Source organism: Lonchura striata, chromosome 30 (genome assembly GCF_046129695.1).
Source record: "Lonchura striata isolate bLonStr1 chromosome 30, bLonStr1.mat, whole genome shotgun sequence".
Lineage (NCBI taxonomy): Eukaryota > Metazoa > Chordata > Aves > Passeriformes > Estrildidae > Lonchura > Lonchura striata.
The window spans coordinates 1,285,960-1,310,792 of NC_134632.1; the positions used below are offsets into that span (position 1 = coordinate 1,285,960).

Genomic DNA, 24,833 nt, shown 5'->3' on the forward strand with positions numbered 1-24,833 from the left:
CGGAGCCTCGCTCGGAGCCTCGCTCGGAGCTTTCCCGGCCTCCGCTCGCCTTTCCCCGCCGCTCCCGCTCCCGTTCGCCCGGCTCCCCGCAGCAGCGGCAGCCTCGGACCGGCCCCGCCGCCCCCCGCACCGGAGCGGGGGGAAGCCGGGTGATTCCTGCCGGGAATTTGCGCCGTTTCCTCCGGGACCGGGCCGGCTTCTCCTGGAATCGGGTCGGTTTCATCCTCCCAGGGAGCCGCAGCAGCGCCGAGGTGAGGATGCTCGCCCCGTCCCCGCTCCGGGCTCTCGCTGCGGGCCCCGGGTGCCCCCTCCCCAGCGGGGGCTTTTTGGGGGGAAGATGCTCGGGGCCAGGCTGAGGTGAATGGAGGGGACAGCCCAGCCTGGAGGCATCAGCCGTGGCCCTCAGGGTGGTGGCATGCAGGGCTGGGGGGACATTTGGAGACAGCAGACGGCTGGAGGCACTCCAGGGGCTGGGGGGTGACCGCCGGGGGTGGCCCTGGGCTCCTGCCCGGCTCCTGCTGCTGGGGGGCTCATCCCGTTTGAGGATGGGTGGAAATGCAGCCTCCAGGTTGACCTTGACAATAACATTGGGAGAGGAGAAAGCACTGGGCTGCAATGAATGTTTCAGTCCTGGTCCCCGGAGTGGTGGGGAGGTTTTGCCCCTTCTTTTATCTTTGTGCTGCTCCTTGAGTGTGGATGCTTGGGTTTGAGGTAGAAAATGGGGCTCGGGGTCCTGGTTTTGTGAAATTCCCAGGATTGGGTGTGGGGAGCCCTTGGCCCCCTCTGTGTATGCTGGATCCACCCAAGGTGTGTTTTCTGAGCTGGCCTCTTGGTCAGGTCCGAATTTCCATCACTCCAGGAATGGGGGGCTCAAACCAGCTGAGAAATCTGCTCCCAGCCCTTTGTAGAGGACCCAGAAGGTGAAATCCTGCCTCCTGGGTCACGCCTTGTGTCTGAAGCACCTGAGGTTCGAATCCATCAGGAGCTGATGCAACTATTTCTGGTCTTGGTAGGAAAAAAACCTGGAGCAGCGCGGCAGCGGAGCTATTCTCAGCAGGGTGGAGAGTTCCTTGTGAATATTTCTCCAGAGGTGTCAGGACTAGGTCAAGGAACGTGGCTGGGGGTGTGACTGCTCCAAGGGAAATAAAATGTGGGTCTGAGCTGTCCACTGGGAGAGACTGGAGGTGGCTCTGCTGAAACCAGTGGGAATAAAAGGGTTCAGTTTAAATCTGGAGTGACTCCACTGCTACTTCAGGCTTGCAGAGAGCAGGAATCTGGAATTATACCAGAGCTGGAGTGATGAGGATCAGATTTACCCCAAATCAGATGCTGCCCTGCACACGTCCAGGTGAAATCATTGCAGGCCTGTTTTACCCCATCCCGGGCTGGGTTTGGATTTGTTTTGTTTACAAACGGAGCAGCAGCTTCATGAATTACAGCAGGGAAAAGCAGCGCTCACGGCGGGGTTTGGATGCTGCCCGTTTGCTGCTTTTCAGGATAAATCTTGGTTGGTTCGGGGCTCGTTCGGTGACCTTTGGCTGGAGTGGGTGAGTTACAATGGCTCACTGAGGTCTAAGTGGAAAACGATCATCTGGTGAATCAAACCGAGCCCTGGAGGGATCATATGATGGTTGCCTCTGCTCTGGTGTCACGTTCTTGCAGCTGTGTGTGTTTTCATGCCACCAAATGAGAGATGAAAGGAGCCCCAAGCCCAGGGATGCACGGGAACCCGAGTGCCAGGGCCGCTCCTCCGCCCGTGACCCACCGACAAAACCCTTCCGGAGCTTTCCTGGCACCTTCGGGGACAAGAGCCATGGAACGTGCCAGCCGTGTCCCCTGAGGTGGGCCAGCACCCGGCTGGGCTGGGCACAGCAGGCGGGGCTGGTGCAGAAGAGGATTTGGGGATATTTTTAACATCTGGCTGCTGGAGGAGCCAGCGGTGGGTGTAAGACAGAAGCGGGGGCAGCTCTGATTCATCGGCGCTCCTGTGTCACGATGCTGAAGCGGGACGGGCTTTGCCCGGGGGGAGCGGGAGCGGCCCCAGCCCCTCCGGGGGAAGTGCCGGCTGCCAGGGGCCCCGCTGCCCCCAGCCCCGGCCCGCAGGTGTCCCCGTGCTCCCTCACCTCGTCACACGGACCCCATCTGCGGTTTGTGCCTCCCCAGGGCTGGGCGTGAGGAGGGGAGAGCCCTGGTGGCACCGAGTCACCCGTGCACGGGCTGAGAGCTGGGTGCTAATTAGCAGGGCTCATTTCAACGAGGGCACAATGCGAGCAGCCCTAATGAGCCCAGCCGGAGGCCGAGCAGGGAGGAGCAAAGCCCAGCATGGAGCAGATGTAAGATGGAGGGGACTTGGACCAGCCTTGGCTGGTGGAAAAGGGAGCTTTGTGTGGTGGAGGCTACGGGAAGGTCCTCGGAGCAGGGCATGGGTGGTCAGAGCTGCAAAAACTCTGCCTTGGGCAAAAACCTCTTCTTGGGGCTTTGAGGAGAAGTTTGGCTGCTGGGGAGGGTCCTGCCCTCGGTTTCCTGAGGTTTGGAAGAGCGGGATGCTGCCCAAAGGACCAGCTCTGCCAGGGCCAGCCCCGGCCCACCACAGAGGCTCTCCCGACCTCGGGAGCAGCAGGAAGGGGCCTGGAGCTGCTTCTCTCACCACTTGGGCTCAAAGTGGGATGTGCATCCAATCTCCTGCCCCTGGCTCTTGGCTGTGCAGCGCAGAGGGACGACGGGAGGGATCCGAGGTCCTTCCCTCCTCCTCTGCTTCCCGGTGACCTTGGATCTGTCCCCTCTCCTCCCTGCTCCCCACCTCCCCGAGCAGCCTTGCCCTGGGTGCAGGATTTCCCCGGCTCTGTGTGTGTCGGGGAGGATGAGGAGCTGCAAATTGATGCTCAGATCTCCCAGCCCGAAGCTGAGAGTAGATTTCCACCTCCTGATTCCTGGTTCCTCTGTCCCCACTCCTCCCTCCTTTCCCTGCTCTGTGACCTTGATGGGGTGAGCTGGACCTTTCCAGGCCTGGTGAGCTGGATGTTTCACCAGGAACATCTCTCCCCTCTCCTTTAGGAGCTGTGGGGGATTTCTGTGCAAGCTGAAGGTGGAGAAATGGTAATGGTGGGGCAAGGAAGGACCAGCAGAGAGTCCCCAGGGGGTGAAATGCTAATTTTTAATTCACCCAACCTCATCTTGTGGCTTTTCCTGCCTCAGTTTCTCCTTTCTGGACCCAAACAAGGGATGAACATAGAATTTGGACAGAGGGGAGATTCCACTGTGCCCCATTATTTGGACCCAGAGCACGTTTGCTGCCAGTGGCTGCCCTCCTTGGCTTCTGCTGTAAATCCCCATCTCCTCCCTGCCTTGCCCTGCACTCCCAGGCCCGGCTGAAAGCTTTGCTGACACATTTCCAGCCTGCTTATTGCTCCCCAGCTGCCTTCCCAAGAAAGCGAGGATGGGCTGAGGCAGGACACGTGGCTTGGAGCCTCCCTCCTCCCCTGACCCCTTGGTGATGCTGCTGGCAGGGCTGGGGGTGTGGGGGCTCTTCACTCATCCCAAATAGCAGCTTTTCCCCATGGCTGCTTTTGGGATCCATGGGAGCCTCTGAGCAGGGATTGAACCCCCTGGGTGTGACAGGGCAGGAGCTTCTCCGTCCCTGCCCAGTCCCACGTGCCTTGGATCCTGCAGTGGTGGTTCCCATGCCAGCCCAAAGGGATGAGGTGCTTGGGGTCACCCTGTGCCACCTGGACAGGAGGACAGGGCTGGGGACTGTCACCCTGTGCCAGCAGGAGCCCTGGCCTGGGCACAGGGCTCAGGGAATGTGGTGCTGTCAGAGGAGTTAAATATGAAGGTTTCACTGGGGCCAGGGAAGGGGGAATCCCATCCAAGGACACCCCCAGGGACACGGAGCAGGACGAGGGGAGTTATCCCCAGTGCCTCCCCTTGTAGTGCCTGCTCAGCCACACCAGCACTGAGCACAGCACAGGCTGGTCCCTCCCAGGCTCCTGCTGTGGGAAAAGCCACCTTCCCTCTCCAGCTGGGTGGCACCAGCGCTGGTTTTACCTGGGCAAAGCTGTGGGTGCAAAGGCAGCCCTGGTCTGGCAGCGTGAGTGAGCCATGGGCTCTGAAAGACCCTAATCTGTCTTCTAAAGAGAGAGAAAAAATGCACATTTAAGAAAATTAAGGTCACGGGGACTAAGTAAACAAGCTGAATCTCCATCTGTCAGTGACAAGGGTTTTCTATCTCGCTCCAGCCCGGAAAGCTCCTGGTTGTCAGCTGATCTGCCTTGTCTTTCTCACAGGGTGGTTGTTATTTTTGGCAGATGATTTTTTGATTAAATTCCCTTTTCTACCAAAGGAATGCACAGAAATACCTTTCTCAGATGGGTTTGGACTGTGCTTTTTCATTTGAGGGCACAGACCTCGGGGCTGATGCAAAAGGCTGGGAAATGAAGAGGAAGAGCCCTGCTGACCTCGCTGTCCCTGGCCCGTGTTCCTGTGCTGTGTGGGTTGGTGGCTTCGTGCAGGCTCTGCCTGGGCTCAGCTCCCATTCCCAGCAGGGATGGGGATGGTGAAGGCTGGGTGTGCTCACGGAATTGGGAATGATCCTCTCTCCTTCAGGCCTGGATCTCTGCCAGGCAGCAGCACCGTGCCCAGGCTGGGGCTGAGCCATGGGGAGGCAGCAGGAGCTCCCCAGACCAGCCACGGGGACACTGCCAGAGCCATCCCAGCACCAAGATCTGCATCTCTGCTATGGTTTTCCTCTCTGGTTTAGTTTGGGCACATCTCCCACGGGAAGGGATTCTTGTACCTGCCCTTCTCCTGCCAGTGTTTAGAGAGCCCGTCCCATGCCAGTAAAGCAGCCAAGCAGCCCTGCTGATCTCCCAAATCCTTTGGGAATTTTGCTGTCTGGAGTGTCCTCCAAGGCTCTGAGAGCCTCTGGGGCTTTGTGGGTGCTGGAAGGACCCTGCTCCTCCAGGATCTGTGTTCTGGTGCCTCTCAGCTCCTCAGAACAACTCGGGGGGGACCTAAACCGAGGAGGGGAATGGGCTGAGATGCAGAGGGATGCTGTGGGGTCAGTGTCACTCCATGGTGCTGGCCGGGCTCAGCACCCCCTGCCCTGGAGCTGGGCACCTCCAAGGGCTTGGGGCGTCCCAGGAAAGCTGTTTGTGTTCCCTCCCATGGGCCGCTGCACTCTGGGGGCTTGGCCAGTACATCTGGGTCTTCTTGGCTCTCTCCCTAACCCTAAAAAATAATTTAGAGATCCTAAAGAGATACTTTAGAGAATCCTAGGAGATACTTTAGCCCCAAGCCCGAGTCGTCCTGGCGCTCTGGAGGAGCTGCTGAGCAGACGGGGAGCAGCAAAGGGCTCGGGGGTGATTGAGCCAGGTCTGCACAAATCCCACAGAGCCCGAGCCAGCCCCGATGGAAATCCTGCCCGGGACGGGGCCGTGCCGTGCTCTGTGCCCATCCCGAGCCGGCCGAGGATGCTCCGGCCCCGGGCAGTGAGGGTGGCGTGAACGAGCCCTCGTTAGGACATCAAACCTCGTTAGGAAATCAAACCTCGTTAGGAATCGCTGGCCTCGGCTTGAAAAAATAACTCAAGCGGTTTCTCCGGAGGAGCCGGATCCAGGAAAGATGCGGAGCCGAGAAGGTTGCCTGGCAACGGATGCAGCCGACAGTTGAAAATAGATTTTTTTTTACGTATAGGAACAGGGCCTGGCAAAGGGAGAACTTCCGTCAGGGGTGAGGAAACACCAAGGTGAGGGTGGGTGAGGGGGAGGCTTCCTGCTCCTGGGCTGGGATGAGGATGGGCTTTGCTACCAGGGCTGAACCCACTGCCCCGAAAAGGGATGGGACTGTGGGCTGAGCTGGATCAAAAATGTCCAAAAGGAAAGAAGAGCTGGGAATGGCTCTGGAAAAGCCCCCAGGGTGGGAGGAGGTGGCGCTGCTGCCCAGCTGGGGTGGGTCAGGGCTCTGAGCACAGCACCTCTGCTCTGCCACCAGCTGGGAGCAGAGACGGAGGCCACAGGAAAGAAGGATGCGTAGATCCTCAGGAGAGTCACTTTTCCAAGCTGAGGGATTTATTGTGGGAGTCCTGTGGTTTTTTTCCCCCACCTGATGTAGTGGATTTGCCCATCTGACCCCAGTTCTCCCAGTATGGAAAGGAAGGACACGGTGCTCTCCCAGTTTGGGGATCCCCAGCCCAGTGGAGCAGATTTCCACAATGTCCCCAAGATTTTTAAGGCAGGGGAGTAACCTGCAGGGCTGGGCTGGGTTCTGAGCACCTCCTGAGGTGCTTCTGTGCAGGATCACTCCTCCTGACCCACGCTGAAGGCTGGGAGAGTGAAGGGGCCAGGGTTGATGGCTTTGCCTTGGCTGCTGCTGTTTTTGCAGCTGTTATCTGCCGCCAAGCTGCCTGGGGAGATTTAGGGTCAGGCTCCAAGGTTTTTAAGTCACTCCTGATAACTTCCTGGGATGCAGAGATAGCCTGGGCATTTGTCACTGTCCCCTGAGCGCTTCCAAGCTGTCGTGGAGCGAAGCGTGGGCTGTGCTGATGGCCAGGAGGGGAAGGAGCAGGACAGGCAGGGCAGAGGCTGGATTTGGTGTCAGCCCTTGTGGGGTTCAGCTGCTGGGCTGGAGGTGTTAGAGGGGAGAAGAGGTGTCACAGTGATGTGAGCTGTCGTCACTGTCACTGTCCCCTGGAGCCCAGGGAAATTCCTCTCTCTGGAACACAGGAGGCTCTTCTCCATTAATGAGAGCAGCTGGGGCTGCCCCTGGATCCCTGGCAGTGTCCCAGGCCAGGCTGGACAGGGCTTGGAGCAGCCTGGGACAGTGGGAGGTGTCTCTGCACATGGCAGGGGTGGGGTTGGATGAGCTTTAAGGTCCCTTCCCACCCAAACCATCCTGGCACTCCATAATTCTCAACCAGAACACTGCTCCTGGAGCAGGAGACCCTCCGGGCTCAGATGCAGGTCCCAGACACGGGGGGATGGCCACCCTTTGCTCCTGCTGCTGCCAGTCCCACCAGGCCACCTGGGGATCAGAGAAACCCAGCTGAGCCCAGCTGACCCTTCCCCACCCAGGTCCTGCTGATGAAGAGGAGGTGAGGCCCGAGCTGCAGCTCACCCCCTGTGCTGTTCCCTGCGAGACCTTCATCCCCTTCCCTCAGCCCGTCGCGCCCGGGGCCGCCCCGATGCCGAAGAACAGCAAGGTGACGCAGCGGGAGCACAGCAGCGAGCATGTCACCGAGTCGGTGGCCGACCTGCTGGCCCACCAGGAGCCCGTGGACTACAAACGCAGCGTCCTAAACGTGACGGGGGAGGCGTGGGACAAGCAGAAGGAGGGAGACGAGGAGCTGGACGCGGAGAACCGGCCGGCCTGGAACAGCAAGCTGCAGTACATCCTGGCGCAGATCGGCTACTCCGTGGGGCTGGGCAACGTCTGGCGCTTCCCCTACCTCTGCCAGAAGAATGGAGGAGGTGAGAGATGGGGCAGGGCTGGGATCAGCCCTTGGAGAAGGGGGTGAGACCCAATCCTGCCTCGCTGCCTGTTGGGGTGTGGATTCCAGAGAGGATGGGGGGGATTTGGGATCTAGAATGGGTGATTTGGCCTCTGGAATGGGTGATTTGGGCCTTAGTTTGGGTTCTAGAACGGGTGATTTGGGCTCTAGAAGGGGTGATTTGGGTTCTGGAATGGGTGATTTGGGCCCTAGAATGGTTGATTTGGGATCTAGAAGGGGTGATTTGGGTTCTGGAATGGGTGATTTGGGCCTTAGTTTGGGCTCTAGAATGGGTGATTGGGCCTTAGAATGGCTGATTTGGGCTCTGGAATGGGTGATTTGGGCTCTAGAATGAATTATTTGGGCTCTAGAATGGGTGATTTGGGCCCTAGCATGGGTGATTTGGGCCCTAGAATTGGTTATTTGGTCTCTGGAATGGGTGATTTGGGTCTTAGTTTGGGTTCTAGAATGGGCGATTTGGGCTCTGGAATGGGTGATTTGGGCTCTGAAGGGGGAAAGGGCTGCTAGAAGGTGTGCTGAGATGTGGAAATCTCCAGGCTGGCTTCTTCCTAAAGAGTGTCCACCCGCTTGCTCCAAAGCCACGGTGAATCCCAGGTTGGGAGCCAGGATTTCTGGCTGCTGCCCCCAATTCCTGTTGGGAATATTTAGTTGCAGGTGCCTAATGGGAACCAGGCCTAAAAAGGGAAGAGAGAGTCCCTCCATTTCCCTGGGTCCTTGAAGCCACATTTTGTGGAACTGGGCGTGTCCATCCTCAATTGGTCACTCCAAGTGTCAATATCCAGCTGTCCTAGTTTAGGGCAAATTTGGGGAAAACCCTCTGGAAGGAGCTCCCAAAAAACAAACCCCCACGGCCCCTCCCCATCCACCTGGTTTGGGAAAAGATTTTCTATGAGAGAAGTGGAAAAGAACCTGTTTATTAACAAACAAAACACTCCCCAGCACAAAAAAAAAAAATAAAAATTAAAAACCCAGATGACAACAAAACTCTTTCACCACTCTGAAGAGATGAACAAATCCAAAAGTCTCTCCTGGGGGTGGTCGCCCGGGTCTGGGCGCTGGGGATTGCTCTGGGCACTGGGGATGGCTGCTGCAGATCACAGAGCGCAGGCTCTCGGTGCTCCTCAGCGTTTCCAGGTCCCAGTCCGGAGCAGGTTGGAGTGATATTCAGGAAAGGGAAAGGGAAAAAAATAGTCCAGGGAAAGAATTGGACTGCTGAGCTAAACTAACTAGGAAGCAAAGGTAAAAGCAGAAGCAAGCAAAGCGAGCCAGCCAACACTGGCCTCTTCTAGACAGCAGACCATGGGGGAGGTGAGCTGGCTGATAAGACAAAACAAACCTTCACTTTCAGAGTCAGTTCTGAAAGCACAGAACAGAATATCAAACATAACCAGAACAACACGACTGGAGATACAAACACCATAACGTCACCCTAGGGCACCAAGCCTGACCCCTGACTGGATTGACCTGTTCCTTCCGAGAAAATTCTTTTTCCACGTCAAACCATGACATTCCCAAATCCTCCTTGCCCTTGCCTCCAGCCTTCTCTCATCCCACTCTGTGCCTCCTCCTTGGGCTTCCAAGAGCAGCCCAGAGGGTCAGGCCTTTCCCAGCTGTGCTGAGCTCCACCACCCATCATGACGCTGCTGACAGAGCGGCTCCTCATCAATAATCCAAACCCAGTCCCTTCCCACATTGCAGGGAGCCAGGACAGTGCCCCCATCCCCTGAGCTCTCGTGTTCCCACTGTTCCATCCTTTGTCCTGTAGCTGCCGAACCTGCGGCACTCCCAAGAATTCAAACCTCTCCGGTGTCACGTCAGGATGAGTCACTTTGCCAACCAGACCTGTGCTGTCAGCACGCTCCTCCCGGGGCTGCTCACGCCCCGTTCCCTCCCTCCCACTCGGGATTGTTATAAATGAAAATTTGTCCAGCCAAATCAATATGAAAAAACAAAATATTTCTTTTGCAATCAAATTCTATCTAGCCAGCCACAAGGAAAGAACAGAGTGCTGAGCCTGGGGTCAGCCCTGGGTGTGCCACAAGGAGTCAGCCTCAGCAGAGGTTTTCCCCCGTGCCCACACACCTCCATCCTGGCACAAGAGGTTTTTATAGGGAAAATTCCGCCTGAGGCCAAGATTTCAGCATTCAGTCTTTTCTTCTATTCAGAGTTGATATGTTAATAAGATTCTCTTTTTTTGGTGATGAGGGAGAACAATTCAGTGTCTGGAGTTGTTGAATCCCTTGATGAAATTTTCGGGAAGGCTGCATTCACATGGATCTGCCTGAGGATTTCCATGAGATCCATCTCAGGTCGTTCAGGCCATGATCAGCACCTGGGGTTTCCATATCTCCCCAGCCATGGCCCATCTCATCTCCTGGGGAGCCGCACCTTCTTACTTGTAAATCAGTTTCTAATCTACACCCAGTCTCCCTGCGAGGGTGGGGGGGAAATCCTAATACAAACGTGGATACTCTAACAAACATTCAATATCACATATATCATATTAGAAATGGTGTGAATTATATCCACTACACAGAACAGGATGGAGCTGGCTGTGCCTGGCTCCTGCATCCCAGCACCTCCCGCTGCCCGGCTCCAGCTCAGCTCCGGCACAGCACAGCTCTTCACGGTGTGTGTGTCCCAAATTCAGGGCTGGGAGAGGTCAGCACAGCCCTGCTGGCTTCACTACACAGCTGCCCACAGCTGGCCTCTGATTGCCAAGGAAGTTTTCTCCGTTAAATGAGATTTAGAACCAGATTTCCCCATTAAATGGGATTTTAGAACCAGAGGTTGGATAACCAGCATCCTTCTTGACAAGGATTAACTCAGCTGTGCTTCAGTTTCCCCATGCCACAGCAATCCTAAATTAACCATAATTAGTGCAATCAATGAAAAATCCTCAGCTTAGGCTGAGCTCTCTGCTGTCCTGGGTATTTGGGGGGTTTTGGCCTCAGCTGGGCAGACGCTGGGTGACAGGAGCTGCAACTGGTATTCCCAGACTGGGATTACTCCTGGTGTATTCCTCAAATCCAGGGCTGAACTTGCTGTCTGTATGTGGGGGGCATTAAAGAAGTGCTTTTGGACACAACACCAGATGGGATGTGGAACGGGGATGGGAACTGAGGCAGCACAGCCCTGACACTGCTGCAGCAGAGGAGATGAGCAATGGGTTTGACCCACCCTGTGCTGGGATCTGGGGGCACCGAGCCAGGCAGGGACTGGGACAAGCAGCTGCTTTTAGGAGCTCCTTGCTGTGATAGAACATCTTTCTGCAGCAGGACTTAAAATAAAAGGCTTTACAAGCTGCCCCAACCATTGCCACTATCCCATGGATGGGGAAACTGAGGCACGGAGCTGGGAACTGGCTTGAGCAGCAGCTTGCTGGGCTTTGCTGGGTTTTTCTTTTGCCCAAGTGGCATCACCTGCCTGTCCCATGGGGCAGACACCGATTCCCTGCCTTTTCCTCCTGCCGTGTCGATCCCTCCTGGCTGGGATTCGCACCAGGCCTGAGGCTGCTGCAGGTGCAGGAGCTTGGGAGGGATGGACAGCCCTTCCCTGGGTGCTCTGAGCAGCTCCAGGATGCCATGGCAGTGGCTGCTTTCTCTCCTGCTCCCCGAGCAGGTGTCTGTGGGGCAGCAGGATGGGCTGGAGCCAAATTCCCGGGGCTTGGAGTGCTGGGAGCCAGCGGGGGCTGGCAGCTCTGCCCTGGTGCTGCACAGCCGTGAGCTGCTGCTCACCTTTCCAGGCATCACGGCACAAAAATCTCCAACACAGGGCAAATTTGCATCTGAATCTGCCTCATGTCCACCTATCTGTAGGTTGAGATAGCCAGGAGAGCGTGGCAGAGATGGGATGCTCAGGATCCTTCCTGAATTTTCCTGAGCTCCAGCTCTGCTCTCTGCCTTTCCTTTTACGCTCCCTGACGTTTCCCCCCCTCTCAGCCCCCTAAATAATCAGGCTAGCCCAGAGATCCGAGGCTTTGAGGGGAGGAATATCAGGAGAGGCAAAGATTTCCAAAAGAGGCTCTTACCCCGATGTAGTTGTCCAGCTCTCTTTATTCTGTGATGTCCATGGGGAGAGTGGGGCAAAAAGGGGACGAACAGGAAATGTCAGGGGTTTATCCAGGCTTTGGGCAGGGAGGGCTCCTTGGCTCTCCACCAACCCTGTCAGGGCAGGAAGGAGGGTCCAGGGTTATGTGATCAGAGTCACGGGGTCCCGGGGAAGGGGGCACAGAGTGCCCATGAGCTCACTGTGACACCTCCCAATCACCCTGGCCTGCTGCACCTCAATTTCTCTCCCTACCCCCGTTTTTAACACACCATCCCCACCCATGCTGGGGCTGATCTGCTTTGCTGAGTCCCTGCCTGGAGCAGCACCCCCTGCCCCAGGTCCTGCCTGGGCCCGGGGGGTGGCGGCTGTCACCGGGCCGTCAATCCAGGCGGGAATTTCGGTTGTCTTTGGACCATCTGCTGCCCTGCAGGAGCCAGGCACATTCTCCTGAGCCTGCTCCTGAGCTCCTGGCAGGAGCTGGAGCCATTCCTGAGCCGGGCGTGAGTCGTTGCATCCCTTACGGGCATCGGCTCTGCTTCGGGAGCCGCGGCTGCTCTCCAGCCCCTACAATCACACAGATCAGACATTAACCGAGTTTTGATCCAAGTCCTTTCCACTCCTCAGGCCCTGCAGGGTGGCACACGGCATGGTGGTGCTGCTGCTGGCAGTGTGGGATGTCCTGGGGGAGCAGGACGGCTCAGGAGTGTGTCCCCAGGGCTGAGCTTATGGAGGTGGCTCCCTGCACACGGAGATTTGTCTGCAAGGGTTCAGGGAGTCCTTGGGGTCAATCCCACGGGATGCACACTGGCAGGGAATGCCCCAGCCTTTGCTTCCACACGTGTTTGCTCCTCTCCACAGCTTCTCCTCTGGCCAAGCTCTGATCTGCATTCCTGGATCACAAAATCATGGAAAGGTTTGGGTTGGAAAAAGCCTCTGAGGTCATTGAGTCCAAGCATCAGCCCAGCACGAGGCCACCACTAGCCCATTTCCCCAGGTGACACCCACACGGTTTTTAAAGCCTTGCAGGGATGGGGATTCCCCTGTGGCCCTGGACAGCCTGTGCCATGCCTGACCATCCTTCCCATGAAGAAATTTGTCCCAATATCCAGTCTAAGCCCCCCCGGTACAACTTGAGGCTGTTTGCAAATGAACGGATGGACCAGGCAGTGGCATTCTGCCCTGCTTGTCCCATGTCCACCTGTCCTTGGCTACACTGGAGCAGGGGCATCTGAATGACCTTTCTCTCCCCTTCCAGGTGCCTACCTGGTCCCTTACCTGGTCCTGCTCGTCATCATCGGGCTGCCGCTGTTCTTCCTGGAGCTGGCGGTGGGGCAGCGGATCCGCCGGGGCAGCATCGGCGTCTGGAATTACATCTGCCCCCGCCTGGGAGGCATCGGCTACGCCAGCTGCCTGGTGAGCTCACCCCGGGGACCCCCCGGCCCACCCAGGGACCCCCCAGCCCCAGCCCGGGCTGTGCAGGGCGAGGCAAACCCCCACGGGAGGTTCCAGAGGTCAAGAGGTGTTTTGGCAGCTCCACCCGTGGCTAGAGGGTGCCCTGGGGGCATTTCACTGCCCTGCGGTGTGATGCCATGTCCTCCTCCTTCCTCCCCCCCAGGTCTGTTTTTTTGTTGGCCTCTATTACAACGTCATCATTGGCTGGAGCATCTTTTACTTCTTCAAGTCCTTCCAGTACCCCCTGCCCTGGAGCGAGTGCCCCGTCGTGAGGAACGGCTCCGTGGCCGGTGAGGCACGGGGAGCTCGGCTGGGAGGGAGCAGATCCCAGGGGAGGGGGCTGTGGGATGCTCTGGGACACTGTGGGCACTGTGGGATGCTGTGGGATGCTTTAGGGCACTGTGGGATGCTGTGGGGCACGGTGGGACACAGCATCACCCCAGCAGAAGGTGGGGCCTCAGCAGGCAGAGGTTCCTCTCTGGCCCAGCTGCCCCGACCATGTGGAGATCTTCCCCTTGGCTTGGACGGGTGTCTCCAGTGCTCTCCCTCCCCACTGGTGGGATCTGATGCCAGTTTGGGAATTCAGAGTCCTCACTGGTGGGATCTGATCCCAGTTTGGGAATTCAGAGTCCCCACTGGTGGGATCTGATGCCACTTTGGGAATTCAGAGTCCCCACTGGTGGGATCTGATCCCAGTTTGGGAATTCAGAGTCCCCTCTGATGGGGTTTTCAGGCTGCCTCAGTGCCTGAGGGCAGGAGCTGACCCAGGGCTGTGGAGGGAGGCAGCGAGAGTCAGTCAGGGGCTGCTCCATTGCCTGACTGAGACACGGATGGAGCTAATGGTGTTTTATAACATCTGAGCACCAGCTTGGGACTCTCTGGCAGGTTTTATAGCAAATGAAAATGTCTCTTCTGTATTTAACATCTCATTTTCACCTGGCAGTACTTTTATGTCCTGTCTGTTCTTTTCCCTGCTAGGAATGAGCCCCAATAATTTCTGCCCCTCAGTTTCCAGAGGTGTCTCCCTTCCCCGGCTGGCTCCAGTGGGTCTTTGCCACTTGACCAGCCCAGGAGACAGTGGGTGACTCTCCCCCTCGTGCTCTCCTGCCTCTCTCCTGCAGTTGTGGAGACCGAGTGCGAGAGGAGCTCAGCCACCACCTACTTCTGGTACCGGGAGGCCCTGGACATCTCCAACTCCATCTCTGAGAGCGGGGGCCTGAACTGGAAGATGACCCTGTGTCTGCTGGTGGCCTGGAGCCTCGTTGGCTTGGCCATGATCAAAGGCATCCAGTCCTCGGGGAAGGTGAGCTTTGGTGGCCACCTGAGCCTGGTGTAGGGAACGCTGGGCTCCAGGACGGCTTGGATGGATGGAGACAAGAGATCTCCGCAGGTTTATTAGGGATGGACAAAGGTCTTGCCTGGAGCTGCCAGACGCAGCACAGGGCAAGGCCTGAGGGGATGGGGAGGGGAGAGACCAGGGGTAAAGAGGATGCTCCAGGAGAGGGTGGAAGTTCCAAGAGAGGGGAAGTTCCAAGAGGGCGTCTGGCCCCTCGGAGCCCCTTATCAGGGGGCTTCAAGGTGGGCTGGAACAAGACTTGGGCCAATGGGGTCACAGACACCTGATGTTTCTGGGGAGGGTTACAGGTGTGGGATGAACCATACATTGGGATGAGATGGAACAGTCCATTTGACTTTTGGACCTATCTGTAGGTAAGGGTACTGTCCAACCAGTAGGGGGGATTGTTTTCATCCTGGCTGTACTATTGTGAATCTTCTGCCAGGCAATTCTATTTATCCATCCTTTCCAACAGCCTGGCTGGGCTCTGTGCTGGAAGCAGGAACCTGCCTGGACACACTGCCCTGCCCTGCCCTGGGGCACCAGAGGAATGCTGTGTCCCCTGGGATGCTCACACCAGGCCACAGCCAGGTCACCTCTGTAGAGATCCAGAACGAGATCGAAAGAGGGTGCAGGGATGAGGCTCAGTTCAGCTGACACGTGCAGCCAGGCCTCAGCCACACCAGCACAGAGAACCCCCCTGAGCTCCAGCTCTTCACAGAATTAAAGGTTGGAAAAGGCCTTTGAGGTCATCAAGTCCAGCCTGGGACCCAAGACCACCCTGCAGCCAGAGCACGGCACTGAGCACCACAGCCAGCCTTTTATTAAACACCTCCTGGGATGGTGACTCTGCCAGCTCCCTGGGCAGCCCCTTCTGATGCTCACTCATCCTGTGACAAAGATCTTCTTCCTGATGTCCAGCCTAAAGCTCCCTTTGTGCAGCTTAAGGTGTTTCCTCTTGTTTTGTCCCGGGAGCAGAGCCCGAGCCCAGCTGGCTGCGCCCACCTCTCAGGGAGCTGTAGGGAGTGATAAAGTCACCCCCGAGCCTCCTCTTCTCCAGGCTGAGCTCCCTCAGCCCCTCCTCACAGCACTGGTGCTCCAGACCCTTCCCCAGCCTTGCTGCCCTTCTCTGGACACACCCCAGCACCTCAACATCTTTCCTAAATTGGGGACCCAGGACTGGACACAGCACTCGAGGTGTGGCCACACCAGTGCCGAGCACAGGGGAAGAATCACTGCCCTGCTCCTGCTGGCCACAGCCTTCCTGACCCAGACCAGGAGCCATTGGCCTTCTGGGCCACCTGGGCACACTGCTGGCTCATGCCCAGCCTGCTGCTGACCAGTGCCCCCAGGTCCCTTTCTGCCTGGGCACTGTCCAGACACCGGTACCATCCTGCCCCGAGGGGTCCCACAGTTCATTCCTGGGGAGCAACCCCATCCTGGAGGGGGAAATTCTCCCTTGTCCCCTCTGTGAGCTACCACAGGTTGGATGGGAGTGGAAATTCTCCCTTTTCTCCTCTGTGAGCTGCCACAGGTTGGGTGGGAGGGGAAATTCTCCCTTTTCTCTGTGACCTGTCCACAGGTTGGATGGGAGGGGAAATTCTCTCTTTTCTTTGTGAGCTGCCACAGGTTGGGTGGGAGGGGAAATTCTCCCTTTTCTCTGTGAGCTGCCACAGGTTGGATGGGAGGGGAAATTCTCCCTTTTCTCTGTGACCTGTCCACAGGTTGGGTGGGAGGGGAAATTCTCCCTTTTCTCTGTGACCTGTCCACAGGTTGGATGGGAGGGGAAATTCTCCCTTTTCTCCTCTGTGACCTGTCCACAGGTTGGGTGGGAGGGGAAATTCTCCCTTTTCTCTGTGACCTGTCCACAGGTTGGGTGGGAGGGGAAATTCTCCCTTTTCTCTGTGAGCTGCCACAGGCTGGATGGGAGGGGAAATTCTCCCTTTTCTCTGTGAGCTGTCCACAGGTTGGGTGGGAGGGAGGCTGGCCCCGGGGCAGGGGTTGAGGCTGGGCTGTTCATCCCCCTTGCTCCAGGTGATGTACTTCAGCTCCCTCTTCCCATACGTGGTGCTCGTTTGCTTCCTGGTGCGGGGGCTGCTGCTGCGCGGGGCAGTGGACGGGATCATGCACATGTTCACACCCAAGGTGAGAGCTCCAAGCCCAGCAGACTCCAAGCAGGTTCCCCTCCTGGCTGGCCATGTCCTGTTTTCCCTTTTTCTCTTATTATTCCCCTTATTTTCCTCCCCACTCTGAAAATCAAAGTACCAGCCCCAAACGTGGGGATCCTGAGAGATCAGCAGGATGTGGAGTGGCTCCCAAAATTCAGGGTGTGGCCAGGACAGCCATGAGCCTCACAAACTCCCCATCCTCAGCTACCCAGATGCCAGGGTGGGGGGCACAGAGGTGCCCGAGGGAATATATAAATACAAAGATTTAATGGAGAGATGTTGGCTGGCAGAAAAACCTCTGCTGGTTGTATGCACTTATTAATTAACCAGCTAATTAATTAATTAAGCAGAGATGTAGATGAATCAGCTCAGCCGGCGAGGCTGTTAGAAGACATTAATTATGGTCCCTTGATGAATGATGCTGGGAGGTCTCCAGGCTGCAGCTCTGGCTCCCAGGAGAGGGGGAATGTGGCTGGGGAGGGACCAGGAGTTAAATCACCCCCCAGCCAAGATGTTTGATTCCAGAGCTCCAGGTGCTCTGGAAGCAGGAGGTGGCCAGGGGAGGATGGAGACCCATCACAGGGGGTGGTGCCCTGGGGTGGGGGACACGGAGTGGGAGCTGTGCAGAGAGAGATGGAACCCCCAGTCGGGCCTCTGGGGCAGGTGGAGCCGACAGGGAAGTGGTCAGGTCAGACCTTGTCCTGACCTCTCCAAGCCTCAGTTTCCCCCTCTGCGTCAATGAGGAGGAGGATCTGTGAGTGCTGGGTAAAGCCAGAGCTGACCACGGCGGATCGTGGAATCACAGAATGGTTTGGGTTGGAAGGAGCCGTAGAGATCATTTCCTGCCACCACCCCTCTGAAGCAGCCCACAGCTGCCCAAAATCACCTCAGCCCTTTGAAATTTACTCTGCGATGGGTTATGGGGCACCAGGCCACCTAACTCCTTCTTCTGTCTTCCCTCCAAGCTGGACAAGATGCTGGACCCCCAGGTGTGGCGCGAAGCAGCCACGCAGGTTTTCTTCGCCTTGGGCCTGGGTTTTGGGGGGGTCATCGCCTTCTCCAGCTACAACAAGCAGGACAACAACTGCCACTTCGATGCCACCCTTGTCTCCTTCATCAACTTCTTCACGTCTGTGCTGGCCACCCTGGTTGTGTTTGCTGTGCTGGGCTTCAAGGCCAACATCATGAATGAGAAATGCGTGGTGGAGTAAGATTTGTTTTGCTCTGTTTGGGGTGGGCAGGTCTTTGCTGCTGCCACTTGTGGTGGGTCTGGAGGCAGAAAAGTTCTCTGGAGCTGATGATCCTGGGCTTTGGTGGACCCAATTCCTGATGGTCAGGACCTGGATTTCCAGGGATGTACCAGTGTAGCTGAGGGAGCTGAGCATTCAGTTCCTCCAGCCTAAAACCCAGCCCCAAGATGGGTTCTTAATCTGCAGCTTGGGCGTGAATCCAATGTGCCTCAGGTGCCTGGCATCACCTGAGAGGTTCTGCTCTCCCTTAGGAACGCTGAGAAGATCTTGGGCTACCTCAACACCAACGTGCTGAGCCATGACCTCATCCCACCCCACGTGAACTTCTCCCACCTCACTGCCAAGGACTACAACGAGATGTACAGGGTGATCATGACGGTGAAGGAGGGGCACTTCAAAGAGCTGGGCCTGGATGCCTGCCTGTTGGAGGATGAACTCAACAAGGTACCTGGTGGCACTCCTGGTAGGACCAGCAGGTCACCCACCCCATTGCCTCTCCCTCTGTCAATCCTGGGCACATGGATGTGCAAAAACAACTTTTAGAGACCCTCCAGGGATGGAGAATCCAAGTCCCTGTGGTTTTACCAGCACACAGGGGTCCTTCAGGGGTGGGAGAAGCTCTGTCCAGTACAGGTCAAGCAGGGTCATCACCAGCTCATCTCCAGTATCAGACTGGGATTTTCTTTCCTTGAAGAGGGTTTGGTGAGGGAGACCTCAGAGGGCCTCAAAGTCTGTGTCCCTGACAAGTTTCTTCTCATCTTTTGGTCCTCTCCTCACCTCAACAGTCGGTGCAAGGGACTGGCCTGGCCTTCATTGCCTTCACAGAAGCCATGACCCACTTCCCGGCCTCGCCCTTCTGGTCCGTCATGTTCTTCTTGATGCTGATCAACCTGGGCTTGGGGAGCATGATCGGGACCATGTCAGGCATCACCACGCCCATCATCGACACCTTCAAGGTGCGGAAGGAAGTGTTCACAGGTGAGGTCTCTTCTCCTGCAACCTCCTTGGGAAGGGGTGGGAGGTCCCCATTGCCTTGAGGAGTCACTCCTGAAGAGTGTGGACATGGTGGGAGGTGAACTGGGCCATGCCCATGCAGGGAATGGACCTTCTGGAGGTCTTGGTGTCCTTCAGGAGGCTCTGCTGACCGGGCCCATGTAGGGAATGGACCTTCTGGAGGTCTTGGTGTCCCTCAGAGGCTCTGCTGACCGGGCCCATGTAGGGAATGGACCTTCTGCAGGTCTTGATGTCCATCAGGAGGCTCTGCTGACCAGGCCCATGTAGGGAATGGACCTTCTGGAGGTCTTGGTGTCCCTCAAAGGCTCTGCTGACCAGGCCCATGTAGGGAATGGACCTTCTGCAGGTCTTGATGTCCATCAGGAGGCTCTGCTGACCAGGCCTGTTTGCTCCCCACAGTTGGTTGCTGCATCTTCGCCTTCGTAGTGGGGCTGATCTTTGTGCAGCGTTCTGGAAACTACTTTGTCACCATGTTTGATGATTACTCGGCCACGCTGCCGCTCACCGTCGTGGTCATCCTGGAGAACATCGCTGTGGCCTGGATTTATGGCACCAAGAAGTAAGGAATTTCTCCAGCAAAAGGAATAACTCCTGGTGTAACTCCTGACTAAAAATCCTCCTTCCATCTCTTTTCCATATGGCTTTTTCTCCAGGAGCAAATGCTCCAAGGGCAGTTATAGAGGCAGGAATTCGGTTCACCTTTATTTCCTGCTGTGCCCTGGTGTACAGCCTCTTCTCGTGGGTGTCTCCTGTTGGTTGTGATGACCCTTTTTTCTGAGGTTTCCACGTCCTTCTGGAAGGGGAGGCTGTTCCCCACAGTGCTCCTTGTTCAGAAGTTGTCCAGAGCCAAGGCAGCTCTGGATATCACTCAGATGGTCTTGTCCTGAGGAGCTTTCCACAAGTTCTCCAGGCTTGAGGGGCACTGAGATGGTCAGCTGGGTTCTTCTTCAGGATCTCCCTTGAGCATCAGCAGGGAGGTTGTTTCTCACCCAGAGGTGGGCAATGTCACGATTCCACGTCTTTCCTCGGCAGGTTCATGCAGGAGCTGACGGAAATGCTGGGTTTCCGGCCCTACCAGTTCTACTACTACACCTGGAAGTACGTGTCTCCCATCTGCATGGCCGTGCTCATGACCGCCAGCATCATCCAGCTGGGAGTCAGCCCCCCGGGATACAGCGCCTGGATCAGAGAGGAGGTGAGCACAGCTCCCTCCCCTTCCCCAGCCATGCCCCAGCACAGCAGGGGCAGCTCAGAGCTGCAGACCTCTCTGTTCGTCCCAGCCTGCTCATTCCTCCGTCCTCTCTGCTGGGTGACATTCCCACCCTGCTCACCCCTGGGAGCAGTTTGTTCACGCTGATATGGAGATATCATATCATGCTGATATGGAGATATCATATCACGCTGATATGATCTCTACGTATCTCGCTGATACGGAGATATTGCTGCCCAGATATCTCCAGCCAGCTCTGCCCATGGGCTGAAGTTTGTGTTGATTTTGGTTGGCTCCCACAGCTCCAAGCTGTACCCAGCATCCTGCGTGAGGATCCTTTCCCTCAACCTGAGCTCACCTTTGTGTGGAGGTGCAGGAGCTGGACCTGCAGGTCCAGCCTGTAGGGCTGGAGTTGGGATGTTCTGTTCTCCTGGGTCTGGAAGGATGCAGCAGGAGCTGTCTGGTGTTTTGGTGATGTTGTACCTGGTGGGCATCACCACTGCAGCAGCCCCGAGACGTTAATATCTATCTCTTCCAGGCTGCCGAAAAGTTCCTGTTCTACCCAACGTGGGCCATGGCGATCCTCATCTCCCTGATCATCCTGGCCTCCCTCCCTCTGCCTCTGGTCTTCATCCTGCGGCAGTTCCACCTGGTGTCGGATGGCTCCAACGCCCTCTCCGTCACCTACAAGAAGGGTCGGATGATGAAGGACATCTCCAACTTGGAAGACAACGACGAGACCCGCTTCATCCTGAGCAAAGTGCCCAGCGAGACGCCATCCCCCATGCCCACGCACCGCTCCTACCTGGGCCCCGGGAGCAGCTCCCCCATGGAGATGAGCGGTGCTCCCAACGGACGCTACGGGAGCGGCTACCTCCTGGCCAGCACCCCCGAGTCTGAACTGTGATGCTTGCCCGCCCACCACCCCCACCGGGAGAGGAGGGCACTGGGGAGTGGATCCTGGCTGTCCAGGCAACAGGAAAATTAATTACTAAGGGCGAAGAAGAATTATTTACTAAGATGAAGAAGAAACCCCTCTTAAAATCATAAGCAAAGCAGCCATTTCTAAGATGACATCAGGAAGAAGGGATTGCAGGAGGGGCAGGACTCCTCTGACAACCCTCAGTGGAAAGGCAGGACCCCTGGACTCACCTCCAGGGAAGGGAAAAGGAGTAAGGAACGCTGCAATACCTTTCCAAGAGTTGTTCTCATGCAGCTCAAATCTGAAGCAAAGAATCTCTCTTTTCTAAGCAGCTGATGGTTGGAACAAGGACCTGGCAGCAGGTGGGAAGCCAATCATGCTTCCTCCTGTCACCCAGCACTCCTCCCTCCCCGTCTGTTGTCCTTTAGCCGGGAGGAGTCATGGCCTTATTCCAACGAGCACAATTAATCATCGATGTTCATAGCACAAAAAGGTGCTCTTGTTGTCACCATCGTTGTTGTTGTTGTATCTCCTGTAGGGTTTTATAGCTGTGGACATACCCAAATAACCCCCCAAATTCTGACCAGGGCTGGCAGGGAGCAGCACGGGGCCAGCTGTGATGTTGGGGTGTATGAGACAGGGCATGGTGCATCCCTGGAATCTTTGTTGCCACCAGCACAGCGACGGTGGCTGGGAATTCTTTGGAGGCATGGAGAGGTCACAGCCACGGGATGGAGTAGCTGGGATGCTCCGTGGGTTGGTGGTGATGGTGCTGAGTGGCAGGAGGACCCCTGAAGTGACTGTGGTGTGTGTGTGTGAGCCTGTGTGGGGTCCTGAGGGGGTTGGTGTGATGGGGGTCAGGAGTGCTCTCCTGGAATTACTCCTGATGTGGGGGATGCTCTGCCGAACCAAAATCCCTGGCCTGGTGATCATCTCCTGTCGCTCTTCTCTTTAGATGTCCCAGAGGGACAAGCAGAGGAGCTGTGGGACATCCAGTCCTACCGCACTCCTGGTTTAGCTCTCAGGAAACCACACCTGACTTCCCTCCCTCGCCCGTGCCGAGGTGAGCTGGGCAGTGGTTCTCTCTGGATGTGCCTCCTCATTTCTCCTCTCCGAGCCAGGAGTTTGGCATTGCCTCCTGTCACCCCCCAGGAGCCCAGCAGCCTTTGGGGTGACCACGGGCATCTGAGGGGCAGCGGCTCCTGGGAGCCAGTGCCAGGTCCCCCCTAACCCTTGATCCAGGCTGGTGAGCCCCTGTGAGAGTCCAGGGGCCTCTATTGTGCCCATCCATGGTTTTGGGGGATCTGACTGATGTGACCTTATGTTGTTTCTCCCCAGGCTGTTTGGAAAGGGTGGGATCTTCTAGCTCTGGGTCTCTCCCTCTGGGACTGAGGTCATTTCCCTGAATCCTACCTGTAACCAAGCACTTCTGCCAAGGCTGTCAGGATAACCTGGCATCATCCCCCTTTTCCCTGGGGACATGGAAGCAGCACACTCCCCTCTGTTGCCTCCAAAGGCTGGGGGAGCGCCTCACCCTGGGTCCTGCTGGGCTTAGGCTGTGCATGATCTTTCGGGCTGCTCTGAAGGCCACGTTTGTGGTGCTGGTTCATGGGCCCTTCTCTCCTCTGCTCTGCCATCAATTGCTTTTCTTCCACCTTGGTTCTCCTTGTGGCTGGAGGTGAAGGCAGGAAGCAGCTGGTCCTTCCACCACACCCCTGACTTTCAGCAGCCCTGGGGCCAGCAGCTTCCCACAGTGACATCTCTTGTGGGTGTGATCCTTTATTCACAGTCCTCTCCATGGACTTGGCTGACGACCTGGAGACTCCTCCTGGACAATTAGCCCAAGCCCTTTGTTAAACTGTTTTTCTAGGGGGAAGATGGAGGAGCAGAATGAACCAAAGCAGCTCAGTGATGGTTCCAAGATCTGTGAGTCAGGATCAACCACGCTCCTCCAGAAGTTCCCCCTTCCTCACCCCCTCCCATGTCTTTCTCCTTCCTCTGCCCATGCAGGAGGGACAGAGAAATGTCCTCGTGGCATCATCTCTGGAAGGGAGAAGCCCAAATCCGGTAGCATTTCCCATCATCAGGCAACATGTTCCTCCCATTTCTTGTGGAGTCTATCCTCACCTGACCGGCAGAGCGGAGGATGAGTCAAATCCTTGCCCAGCATCACCCCCGACGCCCCCGAGCCCGGGGGCCGGATTCCCACCGTAGCTCCCATGGAGTTAATGGAGCAGGACACCAAAACGCTCAGCCCCACGTGCTCCCAAGGCATGATGCTCCCTGAACCCCGGGGGAAGGACCCGGCCCTCCCTCTCTCCCACCCTGTTCCCAAACCAGCCAGGGAGGAGCTCGCTTTCCTCTCTTCTTGCAGCATCAATAAGAGGCAAAGTCAATAAGAAGGTAACAAAGAAGCTATATTATATATATATATAAAATATATACAGAGAGAGGAGATGGAATAATAACCTAGAGATTCTCTATTTCTATTGTATATTTATTCTGTAAATGTCACTGTAAATGCTGTTAAATGACAAATCGTATTCCAAAGTGGCCCACGACCTATTTTCATTCCCAGTGCTGTACAGATCAATTCTCATTCTATAGCAGGGCATATTTTTACCTTTTTATTTCTTGTGTGTGGCGGGTGCACGTCCCCTTCTCCCCCCAGCCCCAGGGTGTCCAGCTGCCCTGGGGGTCCAGCAGAGAGGAGGAGGAAGAGGGACGACACCTTTACTTTTACCTGTGGAAATACTTGTGTTTCGTCGTGGCATTTGCTCGGTGTTAGACACGGGGTTGGGGGGCGGTGTGTGCGTGTGTTAGGTTTTAGGAGATCCGTGTTGTCGCCGTGGGAGCGTGCGCGTGTTCGTCCGTAGATGCCGTGCGTGGGGTGTGCGCGTGTCCGTGTGCGTGGGTGGCTTTAGGATTCACTTCTGGCTGTACTCGCTCACTTTCGGAGCCCCCGGGGGGGTTTCTCCCGCTTGCCGGGGCAGGTTCTCCCTCCACACCTTCTCGGGGTCCCAGGCTGCAGATCAGGCCGGCCCCCAGGGGTTTTTAGCCCTAGAAATCACTTCTTTTCCTCTTCTTCTGCACAGAGGCACAGGGAATAGCTGCTAGTTGTGAGCACAGGCACTTTTCAGTTTTCCTTCAGGCAGTGGGACAAAGAGGGGGGAACCGCTGCCGATATCCCTGTCCCCCCACATCAGCTCCTTGGTGGGTTCCCAGCCCAGATCCTGCTGCTCAGAGCAGTGCGGTGACCCTGGCTGAGGGACGAGGAGGTGCTGGGTAGGTCAGGAGGGGTGCAAACCCTGTTCCCTCTCTGCGGGGAGGGTGTTCAGTGGGTCTGGAGAGGGCACAGAGGAGGTTGCTGGAGGGGCAGAGCGTGTGGTGCTGGAGCTGCAGGTCCAGCCCGCAGGGCTGCAGTTGGGATGCTCTGTTCCCCAGCACCGGCCTCTGCTGCAGGGACCTCGGCCCCGGTGCAAGGCAGAGGGCATGACCAGAGCTGGGCGTCCCGTGGCTCCTTCCCCTCAATCCCTGCAAAACTGCCCCTCCCTCACCTCTCAGCTCTTGCCCACACCCTGACAGGTCACGTTCAGCCCCAGCACCTCCCAGAAGCAGCTCCCACTGCCTCCGAATGGCCCCCAGCCTTCCCGAGCGTGGGTCTCGCTGGCAGGAGCGGGGCCGGGTGGCCTCGGTGGCCGGGAGGGACGTGGCACAGCCACGGGAACACGCAGGGTGCGGCTGCTTCCCTTGGGACAAGCACAACGCTGGCGGAACCCTCCGGTAAGGTAAAGCACAGAGCTCGGAGCGGCGTCCCGCGTCCCCCGGTAGCCGCAGTCGTTCCCACGCGTGCCGGGCGGGGCCGGGCTGCGAGAGAAACCTGTAAGAGCTGTATCAGAGTCTGATTAAAAGTCTCTTCTTACCAAA

At 56.9% G+C, this 24,833-nt stretch overlaps 1 protein-coding gene across 1 annotated transcript; it reads left to right on the forward strand.

Annotated features, from left to right (window-relative positions):
* Nucleotides 1-24,833, forward strand: SLC6A17 (solute carrier family 6 member 17). Its single transcript, XM_021527633.3, has 12 exons — nucleotides 1-251; nucleotides 7,068-7,463; nucleotides 12,810-12,967; nucleotides 13,170-13,296; nucleotides 14,128-14,309; nucleotides 16,377-16,487; nucleotides 17,476-17,717; nucleotides 18,012-18,204; nucleotides 18,546-18,738; nucleotides 19,174-19,333; nucleotides 19,807-19,969; nucleotides 20,523-24,833. Exons 2-12 carry the CDS (start codon nucleotides 7,178-7,180, stop codon nucleotides 20,889-20,891), a joined length of 2,184 nt encoding a protein of 727 aa, XP_021383308.1. The 5' UTR covers nucleotides 1-251; nucleotides 7,068-7,177; the 3' UTR covers nucleotides 20,892-24,833.